At 40.7% G+C, this 21,415-nt stretch overlaps 1 protein-coding gene across 1 annotated transcript in view; it reads left to right on the top strand.

Annotated features, from left to right (window-relative positions):
* OLFM2 (olfactomedin 2) overlaps positions 1-21,003 on the top strand; it is a 55,407-nt gene extending 34,404 nt beyond the window's left edge. Inside the window, exons 3-4 of the mRNA XM_083354007.1 lie at positions 2,193-2,299; positions 19,605-21,003. Of these exons, the coding sequence (XP_083210133.1) occupies positions 2,193-2,299; positions 19,605-20,282 (785 nt within the window). The 3' untranslated portion in view covers positions 20,283-21,003. The remainder of the gene's footprint in view (positions 1-2,192; positions 2,300-19,604) is intronic.
* Positions 21,004-21,415: the final 412 nt, after the last annotated feature.

Here is a 21,415-nt window from a genome sequence, read left to right as displayed (position 1 = left end):
TTGTCACTATTTTTATAACTGTCAGTGTGCATGATCTTTTGCTAGATAAAATAAAACAGTGTCATTATAAGCTCTGAAGGTTTTAGACACTAGGGCTCTTGTTCTTTTTCGCTCACAAAAATTGTTGCCTGCTAGTAGGTGTGATCGATGGTTGCCAGTTACCTTTGCGAATAACTGTGCTGACACCATAATCACAACAAGGATATTTGTCAGATACTCTCTACATGATATATCTGGGCAATATCCATGTAACTATGAGTTGTTATTAATAAAAATCTGCCAAACCTGCTTGTGCAGATTTATCTGCCGTTGGGCAAAAACATTTTGGACATGAAATTTGATCACTACTGGCAGGTAAAAAGGAACAAAAGCCAACATGGAAATGGGGTTTTGGCCAGTGTAATTTCTCCCAGCCTTAATTTCACCAAACCCTAACCCTAATAGTTGAGGGTGGCAATGAGGTAGAGAGGGCCCTCTGAGCAAGATTGTTCTCCATAGCTGCAGTGGAGGATCTGCCCTCATTTCCAGAACTGAACAATCATTCATCTGCCAATCTGGTTAGCTTCTACGTATGGAATAATGAGAGGCTATTGCCTAGTCTTTCTCTGCTGACAGCAACATGTATGGCAAGATCCTTGGTGGCATTTTGAAAATCTTGCAGTTTGTTCAAAGTTTTCCTGAATTTAGTCAGTAGATCCAAGACTTGTTGCTCATCCAGTTTGCTGAAGCCTTTTGGAGAAGTTGCTGACATTCTCCCCAGGATGAGCAATGGGATAAAAAAATGAAAACAAAAAAGACATTCAAATATATTCCAAAGCACAGATGTTTTTAAGAATAACCAAAGGTAAAAATATAATTTAAAAAAGCCTAGTTTAGGGAATGTGGTAGTCTTAGTCACCTCTCTTGAAGCCCACCAAGTTCTCTGACTTACCTGATACTTATGGGAAGCTGACATACTTCAGAACCAAGACAGCAGCCAGTCACATCTTGAATTTTTAGAATTCCTTTGAAGCTGAATTCCTTCAGGCATTTTTGAGTAACTACGGCCCAGTGCCATTAGTTTAGAAATGCTGTCCAGAAAACAAGGTCATTTGGAGTCAAAACAAATATCCTGGCTTCAGAATATATGACAAGGAGCAACATAAGATGTTGGTTTTGTGATAAAAGGGTCTTTGGGGATGGACCATGCACTTCATGGCAATCCTTTGAAGGAGAGCTTCCATAGCATGCTCTCAAAATGTCACCCCTGAAAAAACTTTGGTTACTTGTAGTTTCATCATCAGTGAAGACCCACCTACTTCCAAAATTTTTAAGAACCTTTGCTTGCCTGCTGCCAGCAGATAGCATCCTTAGATGGCACAAGGAGAACTTTATTGCCAGGCAATAGATACAAAGTCATACAATGGCAAAATTCACTTAACAAATTTCTCACTTAGCAATACAAGTTTTGGGCTCAGTTGTGGTTGTAAGTCAAGGGCTACTTGTATTTTTTAAACATTTGAATTAGTTGTAGCTGAGAGTGAATAAAAAGCGCTTGTCTAGCATTAAGAGAAGAACAGGGGGAATGGTCTATTGAGAAAACAAGGGATAGTGGAATGATTGAGCACAAATTAATTTTTAAGCTAGACCTAACCATTTGACAGCTCATCACTTGCATATTTTCCTGGGATTATGGATTGTGTTATTGTAGTTTCCTTATTACTATTATTTGGCCCTACTCTAAAATAAAAGTCTACTGTTTTTCTATTTTTAATGAGGACAGAGTCTCTAGGGCTAATAAAAGATACAAGATTGATTAGAAAACAAAATCTAGTTTCTAAACCACAGTAGGACATTCCCTGCTTGCATCTAACCACAGGAAAAATATGCCCTGGTAGCATCTCCTTAAGTTTTCATTAGCTTGCCAGCTCACAAATGAGACAGGTTTAAATCATCCTTATACCAATATGGAGGTAGCATTTTTCCATTCTGGCACCTTCTAAGGGCAGCTTCAAAGTGTGAAACCTTTTTTGGCTTTGTCAACCATACCTTGGAGAGAATTCAGGTAAGTGTCAGTGACCTGATGACACCTTTCATCCTAGTATATTTTCCCTTGACTCAGGAATGGGTGGTCAGAGGAGAAGAAAGTTTTAATTCAGAGGTGGAGAAAGAGGTCTCATTCTCTGTATCTCTTTCTCTGTTTTGCATTTCAGGTTGTGGAAAACTCACTGGAATAAGCAACCCCATTACTATCCGAGCATCTGGATCCAGATTTGGCTCTTGGATGACCGACACCATGGCTCCAAGTTCTGACAGCCGGGTGAGTGTGTGAGAAGAAAGTGCGATCTTCACCTCACATTTAGGTGGTCTCAAGTTTGAGTTACTTCTAGGGAATCAGGGGCTGAATTAAATAGTGCCTTGTTTAGTACCAACAGAAAGCTGACATTCTTTTTTTTTCAAGTCCAACACAGATGGAATAAAGTAGACCAACAACAGCAAATCTTCCCCACTTATTTGATTTTGTAAGTGAAACATGACATAATAAGCAGAATATGCTCAGCCACAGTGGAAAGCATAACTGTGGACAACACCTGCTGCTCAGCACGTTGTTGTCTCTCTCAGTTGCAAATGACAGCATTAATGAGAGAAACAGCAAGAAATAAACATTGGAAGGCCATCTCTGAGGGAACTAAGAACTAGGGAGAGAAAGAGCACTGTGAGGGTAGTCTTTACTTTTATTTGTGAGGAGGGAAACCCATGCTTAGCAGATTTGATGCATGACCGTGTAGTCCAGGGGTGTCAAACCACACCCGCCCCATTGCTGGCAATGGGGAAAAATTCACGATACGTTGTGACACGTCACGTGATGTCGCAAGTTTGGTACCCGTGGTGTAGACTTATATCTCCTTCTTTCCATTTCTCCCAGTGGCTGCTAGTGCAGTTTTGGCCCAAGCCAAAACGGAAGGAAATTCTATCTCCTACTTCCGAACTACTGAAGCATGGGTTTATTCCTCACCCACTCCACCTTTTTTACTCATTGAAGAGTAAAATAACAGTGCCGAGTTTCAGCACTGTAGGTTACAGCAAAATTTTGCCTGACGTGGTCTTTTCTCTTCCCCTCTCTTCAGTTATTATGGCAAAGGGCTTGGATTGTTGCCCTGCATATCACTGGAAGAAGCCAACAACAGCCAGTGGGGAATTTAATTTGGAACAAGGTTTTTGTTGTGAGGAAAGAAAGGGGTACTTTTATACCTCCTTGCAGAGTGACTACCATTATCAGGTTCATCAAAGAGGATCGTATCTGCATCGTGCTATACTTTTATTTTCATGGCTTTTATATATACAGTATATATACAAATTGTACTCATCTCTTTTCTGTAAGAGTCACTCAGAAGTGAATGGAGGCTTCAGAGGTGATAAAGGAAAGAAAGCCTTTGCTATTCGGTGATGGGGGAAGAAAGGCGAGAGGAATATGGAGAATGAAGAAAGCACTGCTGGGGATACCACCCTCAGAAACCCTCCATTTAAAAGAGTTACAGCACTGGAAGAAAACACTGGGGTACCATATATCAGGGTATATTTCAAGCTCATGGCCATTTCTGAATCTTGACCATGAGGTTGAAATATGCTCTGGATTATAGTTCTGACAATATGCCCAGAAAAAAAAAGGAATTTCAACCTTGACTTTAAACATATTTCTTATCATTTTGGATGGTCCTCCTATTAACTCAAACACTTCTTATTTCCATTCATGCCTCTGTGTGCGCGCACTTGTGTATGTGTATATACACAGAAAAATACAGAAGTTCTTTCCCCCCCCCCACCCAGTGCAAGTACACATTTCCTGTGGTCAGCATCTTTCATAGTTTAATTTATATTGTTTTTGCAGTTTGCCTTAATTGATGTGCTGTGAGAAACATCTAGCTTTAAAAGTGGACGCCCTGGCCCCTGGAAAGTTCAAAACCCTTATTGTAAGCAATATTTGGAGAAAGGATAACAAAAAAGTGGATTGGAAAGTTGTCTTTGTAATAATATGACTGAATAAAGGGAAAGAGGTGCTTCGTTTTCAAGTCTCTCCCATCAGCAGCTGATTCGTTGCCTAACTGTTTTGTAATGAGAAGGCTATAAAATAGGGGCCTAATTTCATGCTTGTGGGATGAACTTGGAGCAGAGATAGAGATCAGGATGGGAGATGAGAAGTGGGGAGCAGAGACTTGAAATGGATTGAGCAATGAAGGAAACGAAGAGGACAGTGGGCAAAGTCATCTTTAAGTGACAGATTCAGTCATCTTTACAAATAGCTTCAGATCTTCCCATCAAGTAAAAGAGAGAGAGATGGGGGGGCAGAAAGTGAGAGGGTGGTCCCCTTGACTTATACGTCCAAACCCCAATACATTATACTCTAATGGAGCCCTCTGAACCCACACAAAAAGGTGTTTTTATGTTCATAATGTAAAAATGGGATAAGCAAGCTTTTGACAGCCAGCTTCATTAATTAATCTGGAAATTAGATGCAAGATGGCTGAGGATGCCTCAGGCACTTAAGCAGGGTGGGAGTTTTCTGATTTTTCTGATTGGACAAATTTGGGATTTCTTGCTCTTCCCCCATCCCCACCCCCATAGTGTTCAGCCTATTTGGGATGCACAATACATGGCTAGTACCCAACTTTCTTAGAAACGTAAAATAACAGAGTTGGAATGGACCTTGTTGGTCATCTAGTCCAATCCCCTACTCAAGCAAGAGACTCTATATCATTTCTGACAAGTGGCTGTCCAGTCTCTTGAAAGCCTTCAGTGATTAAGCATCCACAACTTCTGAAGGCAAGCTGTTCCATGGGCTGATTGTTCTCACAGTCAGAAAAAGTCTCCTTATTTCTAGATTAAATCTCTCCTTGATCAGTTTCCATCCATTGTTCCTTGTCTGGCCTTTGGGTGCTTTGTAAAATAGGTTGTCCCCCTCTTCTCTGTGACAGCCCCTCAAATATCTGCTATCATGTCACCCATGGTCCTTCTGTTCACTAGACTAGCCATGCCCAGTTCTTGTAACCATTCTTCATATGTTTTAGCCTCCAGCTCCGTAATCACCTTTGATGCTCTTCTCTGCATTCTTTCTTTGTTATAATGCGGTGACCAAAACTGGATGCAGTATTCTAGGTGCGGTTTCACTAAGGCTTTATAGAGCGGTACTGGTACCTCACGCGATCTTGATTCGATCCCTTTGTTAATGCGATTTAGGGTTGCATTGGCTTTTTTAGCTGCTATACAGCTGGCTCATATATAGATTGTCCACTAGGACTCCATGTTCCCTCTTGTAGTTACTGCTATTAAGCTACCATATTTTTTGGACCATAAGATGCACCTGACCATAAGACGCACCCAGTTTTTAGAGCAGGAAAACAAGAAAAAAAACATTCTGAACCAAATAGTACCGGTATACTAGGAAGGAAGGAGGGGAGAGAGAGAGAGGAAGGAAGGAAGGAAGAAAGGAAGGAAGGAAGGAAGGAAGGAAGGAAGGAAGGAAGGAAGGAAGGAAGGAGGGAGGAAGGAAGGAAGGAAGAAAGAGAGAGAGAGAGAAAGAGAGAGAGAGAGAGAGAGAGAAGGAAGGAAGGAAGAAAGAAAAAGAAAGAAAGAAAGAAAGAAAGAAAGAAAGAAAGAAAGAAAGAAAGAAAGAAAGAAAGAAAGAAAGAAAGAAAGGAGGGAGGATGGAGGGAGGGAGCAAGGAAGAGAGAGAGAGAGAAAGAAAGAAGGAAGGAAGGAACGGAGAAGGAAGGAAGAAAGAAAGGAGGGAGGAAGAAAGAAAGAAAGGAAGGAAGGAAGGAAGGAAGGAAGGAAGGAAGGAAGGAAGGAAGGAAGGAAGGAAGGAAGGTAGGTACTGGTAGTTTCTTTTCCCTGAATAGGTTTTCTAAGATGCCAAAGCAATTTCAATCAATTAGCAGTATTATCTTGCAAATGGGAAATCACTTCCAATAAACTTCGCAGAGAAACCTGCAGGGACAACTCCTCATGGCTTTGCTGGGGCAAGTCGCCTATGAGATTTAGTTTAGCAAAAACTATTTCTTTAGCAGCGAGGTAAAAGAAAGAAAATGTGCGCGCGCAGGGAGGGGGAGGCAGTCAGAAGGCATGGCAGGCACGGCTAAGTCAGAAGATATTGAAGAGTACTGGGTCTAAGGCTGAACCTTGTGGTACCTCACTGCTTACTTCCCTCCATGTAGATGTAGTACCATTAAGGACTTCTTGTTGAGTACGGTTTGTCAGCAAATTACAAATCCATCTGGTGGTGATGCTATCTATCCTGCTGTTTTCTAGCTTATCAAGAAGTAGAATTGTGGTCTATTTTGTTGAGTGCCTTGCCTAAGTCTAAGTACACTATGTCCACAGCATTTCACTGGTCTGCTAATTTAGTCACTTTGTCAAAGAATGAAATAAGATTAGCTTGGCATGATCTGTTTTTAACAAAGTCATGCTGACTTCTAGCTATAACTTTACTGATCCTAAAGTGATCTTTGCAGATCTGTTTTTTTTTATTATCTTTTCCAGTATCTTCCCAGGTATTGATGTTAGGCTGATTGATCTGTAATTTCCTGGGTCTCATTTTTTTCCCTTTTTTGAAAATGGGAACCACATCAGCTCTTTTCCCAATCCTGAGGTAGTTCCCTAGTACTTCAGGATTTTTGAAATATATGATGCAATGGTTCTGAGATGACATCTGCCAGCTTCCTCAGGACTCTGGAAAGTAATCTGTTAGGTCCCGGTGTTTTATATTCATCAAGATCAGACAGCCGTTTTCTTACCATTTTCTTGCTTATTTTAATCTTTATTTCTAGTCTGTCTTATTTTAATCTTTATTTCTAGTCTGTCTTTTACAGACTTTTAGTAGGTTAGGCTATAGTTTCTTTTTGCATGAAGACCAATGCAAATTTTAATTTTTACTTCTAAAGGTAAAGGTAAAGGTTCCCCCGCACATGCGTGCTAGTCGTTTCCAACTCTAGGGGCCGGTACTCATCTCCGTTTCAAAGCCGAAGAGCCAGCGCTTGTCCGAGGACGTCTCCGTGGTCATGTGGCCGGCATGACGAGACGCCAAAGGCGCACGGAGCGCTGTTACCTTCCCACCGTAGTGGTCCCTATTTTTCTACTTGCATTTTTACGTGCTTTTGAACTGTTAGGTTAGCAGAAGCTGGGATGAGTAACAGGTGCTCACTCTGTTACACGGCACTCGGGATTCAACCCGCCAAACTGCCGACCTTCTGATCGACAAGCTCAGCGTCCTAACCCACTGAGCCACCGCGTCCCATTTTTTTTACTTCTAGTTCACCTTTTATAGTAGGTTTTTTGGTACGTTGGGCTAAAATTTCTCTTTGCGTGAAGACCAATGGAAAGAACGAGTTGAGCAGTTCTGCTTTCTCTCTATTAGCTGTTACTTCCTTGCCATCTTTTCTTTTTAGTGGACTGACTGTTTACTTGACTTTTTCTTTGTTATTTTTAAATTATCTTTAACTTTTTAAATTATCTTTAACTTTTGTGGCAAGTCTTTGTTCATTTTGAGCCTTTGCTTTCCTGACTCATCTTTGCAGATTCTGGCTATCTGCTGATATTCTCCCTTAGTTATGTGTCCCTCTTTTCATTTTTTTTTTGTGCTTATACTTTTTGTCTTTCAGTTTATCAGAGAGATCTTTGTGCAGCCATGCTGGTTTCTTCTTAAGATTTCTTGTTTTTCTTTTTTAATGGTATTGTGCTGGACTGGCCTTTTATGATCATATTTTTCAGAGTTTCTCAAGCTTCTTGGATTGTTTTCCCCGTTAGGATTTTTATCCAAGGAACTTTTCCTGAGCTGTCTCTGCGTTTGTTAAAATCAACTCATTTAAAATCTAAACGTCTGGTATGATTAGGTTCTACTGCTTGTGTTTGCATTATGTTGAATTCCAGTATGACATGATCGCTCTCACCCAAGGTTCCGGCAATTTCAACTCCTTCTATCACTTCTTCTCGGTTAGTAAGAATTAAGTCCAGTATGGCTGCCCCTCTAGTTCCCTCCTCTACCTTTTGGACAACAAAGTTGTCAGTTAGGTTGGTCACTTTATGCAGCATTAGTCTTCCGGTGGATGTCAGGGTAATTAAGGTTCCACATTACTATTGTAGTGTGTTTACTACATATAGCTGGTTAGCAAAGAGTACTTCTATTTTTTTTTCTGCTTGGTTGAGTGGCCTGTAAGGGAGTGATGATTGTGTTCACATCTGCCAGTTCTTTAAGATAGCCTTAGGATTCTGTAAGGTCATGGGATGGTGATCCTGAGCAGCAGTCTGGCAACCTTGGTCCATCTAGTTCAGCAACATCTGCACTACTAGCCACGATTTTCTAGGTTTTTCTGAAGAGCCGGGGGATGCACTAGACCAGGGGTAGGCAACCTCGGCTCTTTTATGACTCATGGACTTCAACTCCCAGAATTCCTGAGCCAGCATAGCTGACTCAGGAATTCTGGGAGTTGAAGTCCATGAGTCATAAAAGAGCCGAGGTTGCCTACCCCTGCACTAGACCAATTTGAGGGGTTTTTTTCCCATGTAACATAGACTTTTCCCCTACAAGGGATAATGGAAGCAATTGGTACCAGGAGGAAGTAATGCACAGAACCCCAGAATTAGTACCTGGAGAGCGTTACCTTACGTTAGCCATGCAATAGCAACAGCATTTAGACTTATGTACTGCTTCACAGTGCATAAGTAGTGATGAGGTTGCAAATAATAACTAAAAAAAGAAAAAGTCTAGGAATTCCCATGGGAGGAGTCACAATCCATTTGCTATTTTCCCTTTAGCCCCAGAGACCCCTGCTCACTTTTTCCTGCCATCTGACTAATAGCCACTAGTGATCAGGGGGTTGGACTAGAAGACCTCCAAGGTCCCTTCCAATTCTGTTTTCTGTTATTCTATTAATATCTTTCCCTGCTGTGGTTAAAGAGAAAGCCATTACAGTCAGTAGGCAGAAGTAGCCAAGATATTCTCCCTAACCCTGCTCAGTGCCACCCTACTCAACCCGATTCTCATGTGGCTCCACTCATGTGTCTCCAAAGGGCTCCACTGAGGCCAAGATAATTCTACCCCATTCAGAATGAAAAGTCTCCTTACACGAGTGATAGAGATAACTTCAGAGGAAATGGAAAGATGTCAGGGCAACAAATCCTCATCTTGCAGTTCTAGATCATTCCCCAATTTCGAGTGGAGAATCCATAGGCTGGATTTAGTGAATGCATTTCAATGTACAACTTTCTTTGCAGAATGTCTTGACCCCGTGAGAGGTTTCCAAGATTTTTGTGTTATTTTATCTGTTCTTCCATGGTGGTTTACCACATAAAAGCAACACAATTCCGAGCCAAAGATATTCAGAAAACCGCATTAATATGCCTAGCAATTTTAACTGAACCAATTATAATAACATACAGTCTTGAAATGCTTCTCAGCCAAAAGGAAATCAATAAAAAAAACCAGACAATAGAAGGTTTTTGGCTTTTTCTTTCTGTTCTTTACAAAACTTTTTAAAAAACAGACAGATAAAATAACTTTCCTTCCTGTTGGGTGAAAACAAATGTTGGATGGTTGGAGATTTTTATTTCAGAATTGAAATTGGGGGGGGTGGGGGTGGGCTGTTCAGTTGCCATCAATTCAGTGTTGACTTTTCCCAAGTCCCAGACAAATCCTTGCAGTTTCCATGGCAAATTTTTCCAGAAGTGGTTTTCTCTTGCCTCCTTTTGACTAGACCAGGGGTAGGCAACCTCGGCTCTTTTATGACTCATGGACTTCAACTCCCAGAATTCCTGAGCCAGCATGGAGTTGAAGTCCATGAGTCATAAAAGAGCCGAGGTTGCCTACCCCTGGACTAGACCAAAGTCACCCAGCTGACTTTGTGCCTAAGGCATAACTAAGCTTCATGGTCTCCTGGTTTCTAGCCTGATGCCTTAACCACCTTACCAAACTGAACCCTCTCAAGAAGAATAGGGTATTTAAAAAAATGAAATACATTTAGAAGGGCCTCCTTGCTTGTTCCTGTTGCAAATTATAGAATACCCAATGTAACTGTATGTTTACTTAGGAGGTTCTTATTATCTAGATCAGGGATCCTCAAACTTGGCCCTTTTATGACTTGTGGACTTCAACTCCCAGAATTCCTCAGCCAGCGTGCCTGTGATCTTCCCCCCACCCCCTCATGATGTCGGTGAGCCACAACTCTGAGCACCTCTTGTCATCCATCAGGCTGGTTATGGATGCTGTCATTCAGCATTATCCACTTCCGATATATTTATTTATGGATTTCCACGTGAACAGATGTTGAAATGTATAGGCTTAAAAGCCATTCTATAATTTTCTAGAATCACTCTTTCCCAGTTTTCAAGGACTTGGCAAAGTGTTTTGAATCGATGATGAATGATTTATGGAGAAGAAAACCTAACATCACCCATCTTGCATCCGCACACAACGATGCATATCCAACTGAGCTTCCCAAAAGAGAACAAGGAGAACTTGGTCTCATCTGATCATCTTCCAAGCATGAAACCAATCTTTCCTGCTCCTTTGCTATCACAACGTGTGTTTTTTCCCCAGTTATTAAAAACTACTCAGGCATTTAATCAGTAGAAAAGAATGAAAATGTGCTTTAACTCAGTAAATTAAAGGAGATAAAACTTTTATTAAAACACACATAAATCATCTGTTAAGACAGAGATATGTTTACTCAGCCTCTGGCAGCTGAGCTTCTGGGCAGCATAAAGCTGAGTGAAAATGATTGGGAGGAGAAATTGGGGTGGCAGGAAGCCTACACTGTGTATTTGGACAGCCTTTAGAAGCTGATATTTGCAGACCCATTTTTCTCCAGTTATAGAATCATGGATAATGAAATGAATTAGCCAGATATGAACTATTGGCCTTGGTGGCTGAGAACTATGGGCAATGTAATGCAGTGCATCTGTAGCATACCAGGATAGGGACAACTGAGTTACACTGCCTATGTTTTTCATGAGTACAAGCAGCATTGCACGTTTTATATTGCCTATTTGTGAAAAAATGTGTGGTTCAAGTCCTAGTAGTAATTGTGTAAAATATAGTAGGTTGTTGTTTGGGAAGGAGCTTTTCAAGTGGTCTTCCCCAATTCTGGAATGCCCTCCTTCACAAGGAACAACTCGACTCTAATTTTGGCATTGTGCAAAAACATTTTTATCTTCCTAGGCCTTTTAACAGTATACTTTAATATTTTATCAACTCTGCAGAGTTAATTCGTTTTACTTTGGTTGTTTTACTTTTAGTTGCTTAGAAATCGTAGCTGTTTGCATTATTAGCTGCTGCTGTTGGTTTACATTTTTAATTTATGTTTTAGGTAATGCTTTGAATGTATTTGTGTGTGTTCCCTGGGGAATAACTTCATTTTGAATAGGCAGAACATAGGAAAGTTTTAAATAAGTAAAGACCAACCAGCATGTGTTGGATACAAATTCAGTCTAACTTTCTGCCTGAAAGTTGTTTATATGCAATGTATTAATTACCGTTTGCTAGTTGCTTATGAAAAGAATTAGCATACGTTTCTGTCACCTGTATTTTAGATGGCCACAATCCAAGGAAGGCTGAATTATATTCAAACAATCATATGATTCCTTTTGGAGGGATAAGTAGCGTTATGCAGAGCACAGGAAAGGAATGTAAAATGTTAAGCCAAAAATGTTTAAGGCATGAGATAAGAACAGAAAGAAGAAGCAGAACCAAAACCTATTCATACAAACCCATTCATTATATTTCGCCACACTTTTTTTCCTCGTTGATCTTCCATTCCAAGCCCCTGCATTGACTCATCCATTGCCATTTGTTCTTTTTGAGAATCTCATCGACTTTGTCCATCCATGACATTTTAGCTCTTCCACTTGGCTGTTAGAACACTACATACAGTATACTTCCTAGTTGGTGGCATGCAGCTAACAATAGCTTGGCCTATGTGGTAATCTATATGAGAAATCCTAGTTTGCATTGAAGAATGTGTATATGTTGGGGGAGGGGGGGTAAAACTGTGGTTTGGTTGTATTTGTGGCATGCTGGGCAAAACAGAGTAGGTAGCCTGACCTAGGTTACAAGGGCTGGTAAATCAGCCTACACCTTTTCTATCTCATTTTACACACACAGACACACAGACACATGTCTCATACTCATTTAGTATTGTTTTGTATTGGACTTTGTTTTCTGAAATTGCATAGCTCAGGTCTAAGTTTAAGAACCATTACAAGGAATCTGTTTCCAGAACTGGATGTGTGACTCTATGAAGAGGGCTCCTATCAGAGAATATGCAGTTTTCACCAGAATAACGGCATAGCATCATAGCACAGACTGCTCCATATATTCACACAGCCAGTTTCTGGAAACAGATTCCTTGTAATGTTCTTATATATATGCAGGTCATGTTAGTATGCTCATTTCATCATTTGCCTGCTCCCTGTCGTGACCACCATGGCTTCCACATTGTCATGATGAGGCTATGGCAAATGTTCCCAGTTCATATGAAACACTAGCCATGGTTTAAGGGAGAGTTAAAATGTGGTGGTATAGTTAAAATATTGGACTAGACTTGAGGAGATCCAGATTCAAACCATGGAAGATTCAAGTCTGCCATAGAAATTTATCTGGACGACTTAGCACTAGTCCAGGGGTAGGCAACCTTGGCTCTTTTATGACTTGTGGACTTCAACTCCCAGAATTCCTGAGTCAGCTATGCTGACTCAGGAATTGTGGGAGTTGAAGTCCACAAGTCATAAAAGAGCCAAGGTTGCCTACCCCTGCACTAGTCAATTCTGTAAGCTCATCCTATCTCACTGGATTGTTATTTTGAGGATTAAAAGAAGGGAGATTCCCCTGTGAGTGGGATAGGATTTTAAGAACTAAAATACATAAACATTGAAGACTGGGCTTCAACTTCCTCCCCTTTCAAAGTTTTATCTCTTGGAGGCCAATTGGGGAGTAATATTTATTTGCATCTTCACTCAGTTTCCATCCTGTAGGACCCATACAGTGATCAAGCAAATGTTTGCAGTTATTGTTTTTTTTCTAGCTGACATTTCCCTCTGGGGCCTTAGAAAGCACTGAAGTCTCCTTTGAGATGTTCTGCAGGTTTCCCCTCTCCCTTTCTTTGAAAAAAAATACAAGGGAAGAGATTTTAAACTTCAAAAGACATCCTTGAGCTTTCAAGAGAGAAAAGCTACAGATTAGATGCTGTGCAGAACCAGACTGAAGCGGGGAGATGAAGGCAGCTTAATGTTTTAAAGAGGAATGAAAAGGAAACAGACCACTGGAGATGATGTGGGCACGACTCCCTTTCTGTCCCAGGATCAGGCTACAGACATAGAAACCTACAACAAAATGTCTAACCTTGGCTTCTCTTATTTCACAACTTTGGAATCGACAGCAAAATTTGTAGTTTGGGCATTTGCTCAGGACTAAGGAAACAACCAACAGTGTCCTGAGGAACCGTAGCAAACGAGATGGAACAAACATCTCTCCGTTTTATATGCCAAGTTGCCTTTTTTTCTCCCCCCATCTCTGATTTTCCTCTGCAACCCTGATGACGGGGTTACTTGTCATCTCACCAGGATTTATTTCCTGCCTCAGAACCATCGAAAAGAAAAATTGGAAACAGAGAGCAGAGGAAAAAAGAACAAGTGAAAATAAACTTGGCAGACAACAAAAAGGTTAAGCGATGCAAAATGTTCCATCATGCCTTAGGATTATGGGCATTAGCCCTAAACTATTTGAAATCCCTTAAGAAATTACTCTGGGCAAATTGTTTTTGCTGATTGCACTTCAACTTCAGAGGTTGCCCTTATTCATAGGTCATCAAATTAAAACTGGGTGTAAATGGCTTTATAACTTGTGATTGCCAAATGTCTCCTGGGGTAGAAAAAAAATGCCCTTAGCGGTACCAGTAGCAATTCTTTTAAAAAGCCCCAATCAGAGAAGATTTAACTGAAGCGTGAGAAGCCATGAATATTGCAAACTGCTGAACAGATGATTCAACAAAGAAAGATAAGGCATTCATCTAGCATCTATGGCTGCGACCTAACAATTTCTCCTTAAGAATGTCCATAAAGTTTTCCCTGGCTTTGAAATAATGTCTCAAGTAGGTTCCGTTTCATCAAACTAAATGACAGATGATTTTTTTTAAAAAGGGATCCTTGATCTGTTCAGCAAGACATCAAGTATGATTGGATTATAAGGATACAGCATGACCTGCCTTGAATGTTTTATCTAAGTAGATAAAAAGTATGACATCAGTTTAATAAATAACATGAAAATGAAATAAAAGCTTAATGTGGGCCTTCAAGGAGTCCCACATATTCTTGAATGCCCCAAGGGGAGAATAAGAATTTTAGTGGAAGCTTTTCCCAGGTAGTGATCAAATATGAAGTCATCAAGTAAACAGACCAGTTAAAGTGATCCAGTAGGGAGATAGGTTAGAGATAGAGATGTTTTGCAGAGTCACAGGGTATACCCTCCAAAAAATAGAACAAAATGAGACAGAGTTGCAAATAATTTGCATATAGTAAAAGATAATTTAAGAAAAAAATGCCGTATTAAAATTTATCTTGTTGTGACTCCTTTATCTGATTCGGCCAAGTATGATATTTGACCTGGTGATACCAAAACAATGACCCATATACAATGCAAATGCCAGTATGACATCCTTTCAAGGAACAAATTGCAGCATTTGCCAGATGTCCCCTTTGCGTCTCCATTGCGCTTCCCGGAACTCATATTGACGCCATGTTTATTTCTTCATAGTGAAAGTTACCTTTAGGGGACTTTTCTCTGAAAAAAGGCCTGATCATAGTCATCACAACCCGTGTGCTGTTATTGATTGGATTTCCACATGGTACTATAAGGTAGATTGTCTGGTTTGGGCAAGTGTAATGTTTAAACCTGTCTTTTCTAAAATATGTCTTATGGCTTGGTGCTACTTGTTAACTTGGCCACTATGACTAATTCATTAAGTCAGGCATTAACTTCAAGTGTAACTCTGGCCTGTGCCCATAATAAAATTTCTGTTCTCTTTTGCACTGTTTGTTCTACCAAGTGTAAACCCAACCTGTTTCTAGTTTTTATACATGCTGTGGTCCCATTCTATGACCAGGCGTTATTCTCACCTAAGCATTTCTACTACTCTTTATCTCCATCTTCTAGTATCCTAGACAATTAGATCTGTTCCAGTGTCTTTGCTGAACTTTTAACTCCTTACATGTTGCCTGTGGGTTTGTTGTACTTTTTGTACTCATTTTGAATAATTGCATCATTAGATCCTATGAAACTGAATCTGGGGAAACCATTGTTTTTTTGTTATTATTATTTTTTTATTTCAACTCCCAGGCAACTGGCTACATGCCTCCAAATTATCTCTTCTACACAACTACTGAAGGTCTTTTCTTCCTAGCCCTCATTTATTTTTCCTTTGCTTCTGACAGCATCCTTTGCACCAAAATCATCTTATCCCTATCTTTCCCAGTCAGCAAATACGTCAGGGTGAGAGCTACAATCCCTTCAGACCTCATGCTTGCCATCATTAAATTTCAGTCGATGATTTATGAATAGCTGACTCATTTCCTTGAGAGATTCTCATTTGTCAAGATGACCCCACCTGCCAATCAGTGTCCTGCCACTACTCTTTAAGTGAGATGTTGCCATGTTGATCTACACAGAGTAGCTTTATCCAGGCAAGCTTTCCTAATATAATAGGAGGATCCTGGCTCCCCAGGCCTTATGCCAGGCCCAGCTATGGCAAGCTCTAGAATTAATGGAGAAGTTGCCATTCATTCAATCTCATTACAGGCTATGCCAGGTGCATTTCTTCTTGTTTTTTCCTCTTGTTTTACTGCAGCCAGATAGTAAGGGGAAAATAGCACTGTGAGCAATGTAGCTTTATGGATCATATTTTTAAGACAAACTTCCAAACAGAACGAGCAGGAAAGATTGATGGCTCTATGAGAGTGCTGTCAAGGACTCCAACAGCAGCAGGAAATCTGCAGGTCTTCAGTGTGGCTCATAGCTGCATGGATGCAGGCTGGATTTATTTCTAATTTGCAGGTGATTAAATAAGCTCATCTTCCCAAACAAGATTTTCATACAGGGGCCCAGATGCTGAATGCTAGCTAAATCATCACTTCTTACTCATACTAAAATTAATTTCTTTTTGTATGGACACCCTTTCAAACAAAAATTGTTGCCTGCAAATTTACTCATTCTTACAAAATGCTGGTAGCTCCCATTGAGCCTTGGTGGAGCAGTGGGCTAATGCCTCCTTAAGTAACACCAGCTGCCTGCAATCAGTGCAGGTTCGAGTCCCACCAGGCTCAAGGTTGACTCAGCCTTCCATCCTTCCAAGGTAGATAAAATGAGGACCCAGATTGTTGGGGGCAATTAAGCTGACTTTGTAATAATGCCGCTTGGGGGGGGGTGTGAAAGCCCTAACAAGCAGGCATATACATAGAATGAAGGCTACTGCTAAGCTTGTAAGCCGCCCTGAGTCTTCGGAGAAGGGCGGGATATAAATGGAATTTTAAAAAAAATTGAATGCCTTTGCCTCATAACAGGCAGGAAATACATTTTTCTTTCAATAATTGTTTTATTGTGTGTATGTGTACTTGTTATTATAATCAAAAGGACCTGACCTGTTTGCTGAAGAATCCCAAATGAATCCCCTGGTACCAGAAAACTAGTGACAGAGCCTAGTTCTGCTCAATTGATTAGAAATGTAGAATATAAGAGATATAAAGAAAAATAGATGAACTGAAGACCAGAATTTGGAGGAGACTGGACGTTAGGAAGCATCTGCAATGCATTCTGGAACTGAGGAGCACCGGGAAATGAATAGCGTATTCTTATACCAAGCAGCACAATCAATAAACAAGGTAAATTCTGCAGCATTGGAGGGAGAAGGTCAGAAAGTGCCAGGTTCATCCTCATCATTTTCTAGCTTGTGCTTGCACCACAAACAATATTGGCAAAACATGAAAGGACCTTGGCAAACTTAACAATATTTTTAAACCTCTTCAGCCATCAATCAGGCTAATAAAGGGTGTCGTAGCTCAAATAAACTGCAGGGCACCAGGTTAGAGGTGTTAGGGAAGACAGCCATTCTGACTCAGTGGAAAGTGGATATTAAAAGTTAGGATTTTTTTTTTCATTCTGGCAATAATGATGACAGTGATGTAGATGATGGTCATCACGACAATGATTGTGATTTTAGTGCTGCCGAAGGATACTTCTGCACAGCTGCTCATTCTCAAGGAATTCTTAAGGCAATGTTAAAAGAATCAAGATTTAACATCCAACACTGCTATTAGTATGGATGCTAAAAACAATGTAATTGTAAGTTTGGACACTTCAGTACAGCCACAAGCTTTCCTCACCTTTCTTGCCCTCTGCAGCAGTTTTGCAATGCTTGAGTGTCCTCATTGCTACTCCAGCTAAGTGTTGCCAGCAGAAATGGTGAATTCTTTGCTGCTTTTCTTGGTTTCAAAGAAAAACTAGTAACTGCTCTGTTGGCAAAGCTCTCCTCTAGTCCCACCTAAAGAATGGAGATATACTATGACATATTGGCTTCAAGAAGAAGGGAGAACATTCCAGGAGATGGGTTGTGGGTTGTTGTGTCCTGCCCCTGAGAAGATTCCTGCTCCACAGCTCTAAAGGAAATACTGCTAAGTACTGATTTCAAAGCATTTCCTTGAGACCAGGAATTTGATTGACCGAACCGCTGAAAAACTTGCCATGGCTATAGTGCAGACATGTCAAACACAAGGCCCGGATCCGGCCCACGAAGTAGTTTCATGTGGCCCGCAAAGCCATCCTGGAAAGAGTGAGGGAACGGCCCCCACTGCCTTGGCCCTGGCCCAGAGACCCTCCTTCTGCCAGAGACCCTCAGATCTGTCCCACTCCTGCCCAGGCCCCCATAGGCACCCTTGATGTGAACGATGTAGAGCTGGCCACGCCCACCCAGTAGGCCACGCCCACCCTGGCCATACCCACCCGGCCCCTTGAGGGCAACCACAATGCTGATGCGGCCCTCAATGAAATTGAGTTTGACACCCCTGCTATAGTGTAATGAGGACACAGGGCACGGTGTTTTGGTGTCAAAATGTTCTTGTTTTCAGGGGGAATGAATCAAGATTATTTCACTATCAGAGCCATTCCTTTGTGCAATAATTCCTTTGTGCGATAATCCAGATTAGGAAGAGAAAAGGTGACTCAGAGCACACATGAGAATGATGGACCTCCTTAAATGCATTTTTTTCTTATTGCCACACAACAGAACAAGCTCAAGTAAAGGGGCATCTCCTTGAAGGAGTTGTCAAAGCACTTTTTTGCCTTGGAACTCAAATCTTAACACATGCCTTAAGATAATTTGAAATGGACCATCCTAAGTGAAGCTCTTACCAATGATTACTCATTCCATCATGGTACTGAGAAATGTTCCTCTGTGATACTATTTCTATCCATTGTTCAACTGAAGTCTTTCCCTCATTTGAACAAATGTCCACTGCCTTGATTTCAACCCCTTACAGTGAATAGTATGAAATAATTTGCATCCTGTCCTTCTCTTAAGAAAAAGACTTGATCTCTAAACATGTCAGGAAAGGAGATTTGTTTGTGTATGTGTGTGTGTGTGTTTGTGTTTGTGTTTGTGTGCCGGTGAACATGTGGGGGGGCAAATGTGGGAATGGAATAGGAGAATATACTTGATTCCCAAAGAATCCATATTGGGGAAAAACTCTTCAAGGTTTTCTGAGTGGTTAAAGCCTAATTAATATTTGATAAATAATCTTGAATAGCTTTACAGCAAAGAAAAGCTTTTTTGAGACTGTAGGTTGTATTAACCATAAATATTCATACATTCATTTTGCTAGGCTTACATCCTGCTCTAATTGTTAATCGAATGAGCGGCTTACATTCCTACCCTAAATAAACAAGGTCAAAATAACAAGAATAATCAATGCTCAAAATAATAGTAAAATTTTCCATTGCTGAGAAATCTTATATTAATGTAGATTTTTACACAAGAGGAATCCCTTTCATACCATTTCCCCCTCAAATTACTATACATTTCCTGTATAGTAATGGCTGCCTTCTGAAAGGGATGGCAGTAGATGGTTATCTCTAATGGTCATCGGCATCTTCAGAGGTAACTAAGTAGCCCTTGGGACTTGAACTCAAGATGATAAAATTTCAGTCTTACGACTGCAATCCTATTTTTGAGGGCAACTCAAAAATCAGTCACATTGAATTCAATAGGCCCAAGTTAGTATCTATAGAATTGTAACTTTACTGGTAACTTTGCACAACACATACGTTACAAAGAAACCAACCACATTCAAACTGAGCGTGTTTTGTGAGGGCAGATAGTGTTATATGCTTATAGTTTTTATGACCCTCCCCACCCAAAATGGGTTTAGGTGAATAATCCATGCTTTAGGGCACTTTTACTATTGGAAGGTTGCCATTTTGGTTTTTACTTTGGGCCTGAAAGTATCTTTGGCTCGCTCTGCTTTTTCTCCTCTCCACTGAGGCCATTGGGAAATTAAAAGTGTTGTCTCATTAAATTCATTGTGTTTTTCCTTAGGTATGGTATATGGATGGCTATTACAAAGGCCGTCGTGTCCTTGAGTATCGTACCCTGAATGACTTCATCACAGGGCAAAATTTTGTCCAGCACTTGCTGCCTCACCCTTGGGCAGGCACTGGCCACGTGGTTTACAACGGGTCCCTCTACTACAACAAGTATCAGAGCAACATTGTGGTGAAGTACCATTTCCGTTCACGGAGCATTGTTGTGCAACGTAGCCTCAACACGGCTGGCTACAACAACACATTCCCATATTCCTGGGGTGGTTTCTCTGACATCGACTTCATGGTGGATGAGAATGGGCTCTGGGCAGTTTACACCACCAACCAAAATGCTGGCAACATAGTGGTGAGCAGGATGGACCCCATGACACTGGAGATACTACGCAGCTGGGACACTGGTTACCCCAAGCGGAGCGCAGGAGAATCCTTCATGATTTGCGGGACCCTCTATGTGACAAATTCACACCTGGCTGGGGCAAAAATCTATTTTGCCTACTATACAAACACTTCTAGCTATGAGTATACAGATATTCCCTTCCACAATCAATACTCCCACATATCCATGTTGGATTACAATCCCCGGGAGAGAGTTCTCTACACCTGGAACAATGGCCACCAGGTCATCTACAATGTGACTCTCTTCCATGTTATAAAGACTTCAGGGGAATTATAATACTGTGGCTGAAGAGACCTGAACAATCTTGGTGGTCATTTTGTTCGCTTTCTCTGTTATCTTAGGGAGGGTGGGGGGTACCGCCACCAAATTTTGGCCTAGGAAAACTCGGTGGCCTGGGAAAACTCTATAATGCCGTTATTTCTATATAATAAATGAAATGAATTTGTTCTATCTTTTTTCTTTCTTTCTTTCTTTCTTTCTTTCTTTCTTTCTTTCTTTCTTTCTTTCTTTCTCTTCTTTTCACTTTTGCTCTCTCCTGTGGTTGATGATGCATGGATCTGATTTGGGGGCTTCTTTGGGTGGGGAGGGCTTTTTTTATTTTATTTTTGGATTGATTTTATTTTACTTATTTACCAGTGGCAAATAAAGACAGTCTCACTGAGATTGGAAGAGTTTGGGCCTTTCTTGGTTCAAATGAGTAACTTGCCTCAGGGAAATATTTAGGCTTATGCCTGGAATAGGCTGGTTGGCTTTTCATAAAGAAACTCTGCATCTTCACCAAGCAACAGCAGAATAAATTTTGTCTTTGAAGCAGGTTCTTCCTCTATAAAATTACCCCATATTGCTGAAGTTGATTTTATTATCTACCAATTCCCATGGCCAATTGCTTGTCTTTCTTTTCTGCAAAGAGTACGTTTCAATAAAATTCTTCAGAGTGAGGTTCCTTCACTTATCTTAGTTATGAGGAGACTGAAAGGCACACACAAATGTCCTTCTTTCATCATAGCAGTCTCAGTCTCCTGACACCCCATCCTTCAATTAAAATCTAAGGAAGGATGTCATGGAGAAACTTCTCCTATTGGGAGAGGCTTTTTACATCAAGAGGTATGGGCCAGCAGGAAGCTTTAGAGCAAGGGAGAGAGAAGTGCTGGGAAAAAGCAACATCTGCTTTTCCCATCGTCTCATGGAAACAGAATTCCCAGCTCATATTTCTCATCAAAATACATTGAAGTATGAATGTTACGCATGAGCAACATTGAGAATGGCCTGGTTCAGAGGAAAAAGAGTATTGAAAAAATAGGTATTCAAATTCTGATGTAACAAAGGACTTGTGAAACAGGATATCAATTCATTCCTTTCCTCCTGTCACTGTTCAGCAGTCCAAAAAAGGATGCTATACCATGGTTTGT

The sequence above is a fragment of the Vipera ursinii genome (assembly GCF_947247035.1).
Source record: "Vipera ursinii genome assembly, chromosome: 2".
Taxonomy (NCBI): Eukaryota; Metazoa; Chordata; class Lepidosauria; order Squamata; family Viperidae; genus Vipera; species Vipera ursinii.
Note: the sequence above shows the minus strand (reverse complement) of the source record. Positions and strands in the feature narration are given on the sequence as shown.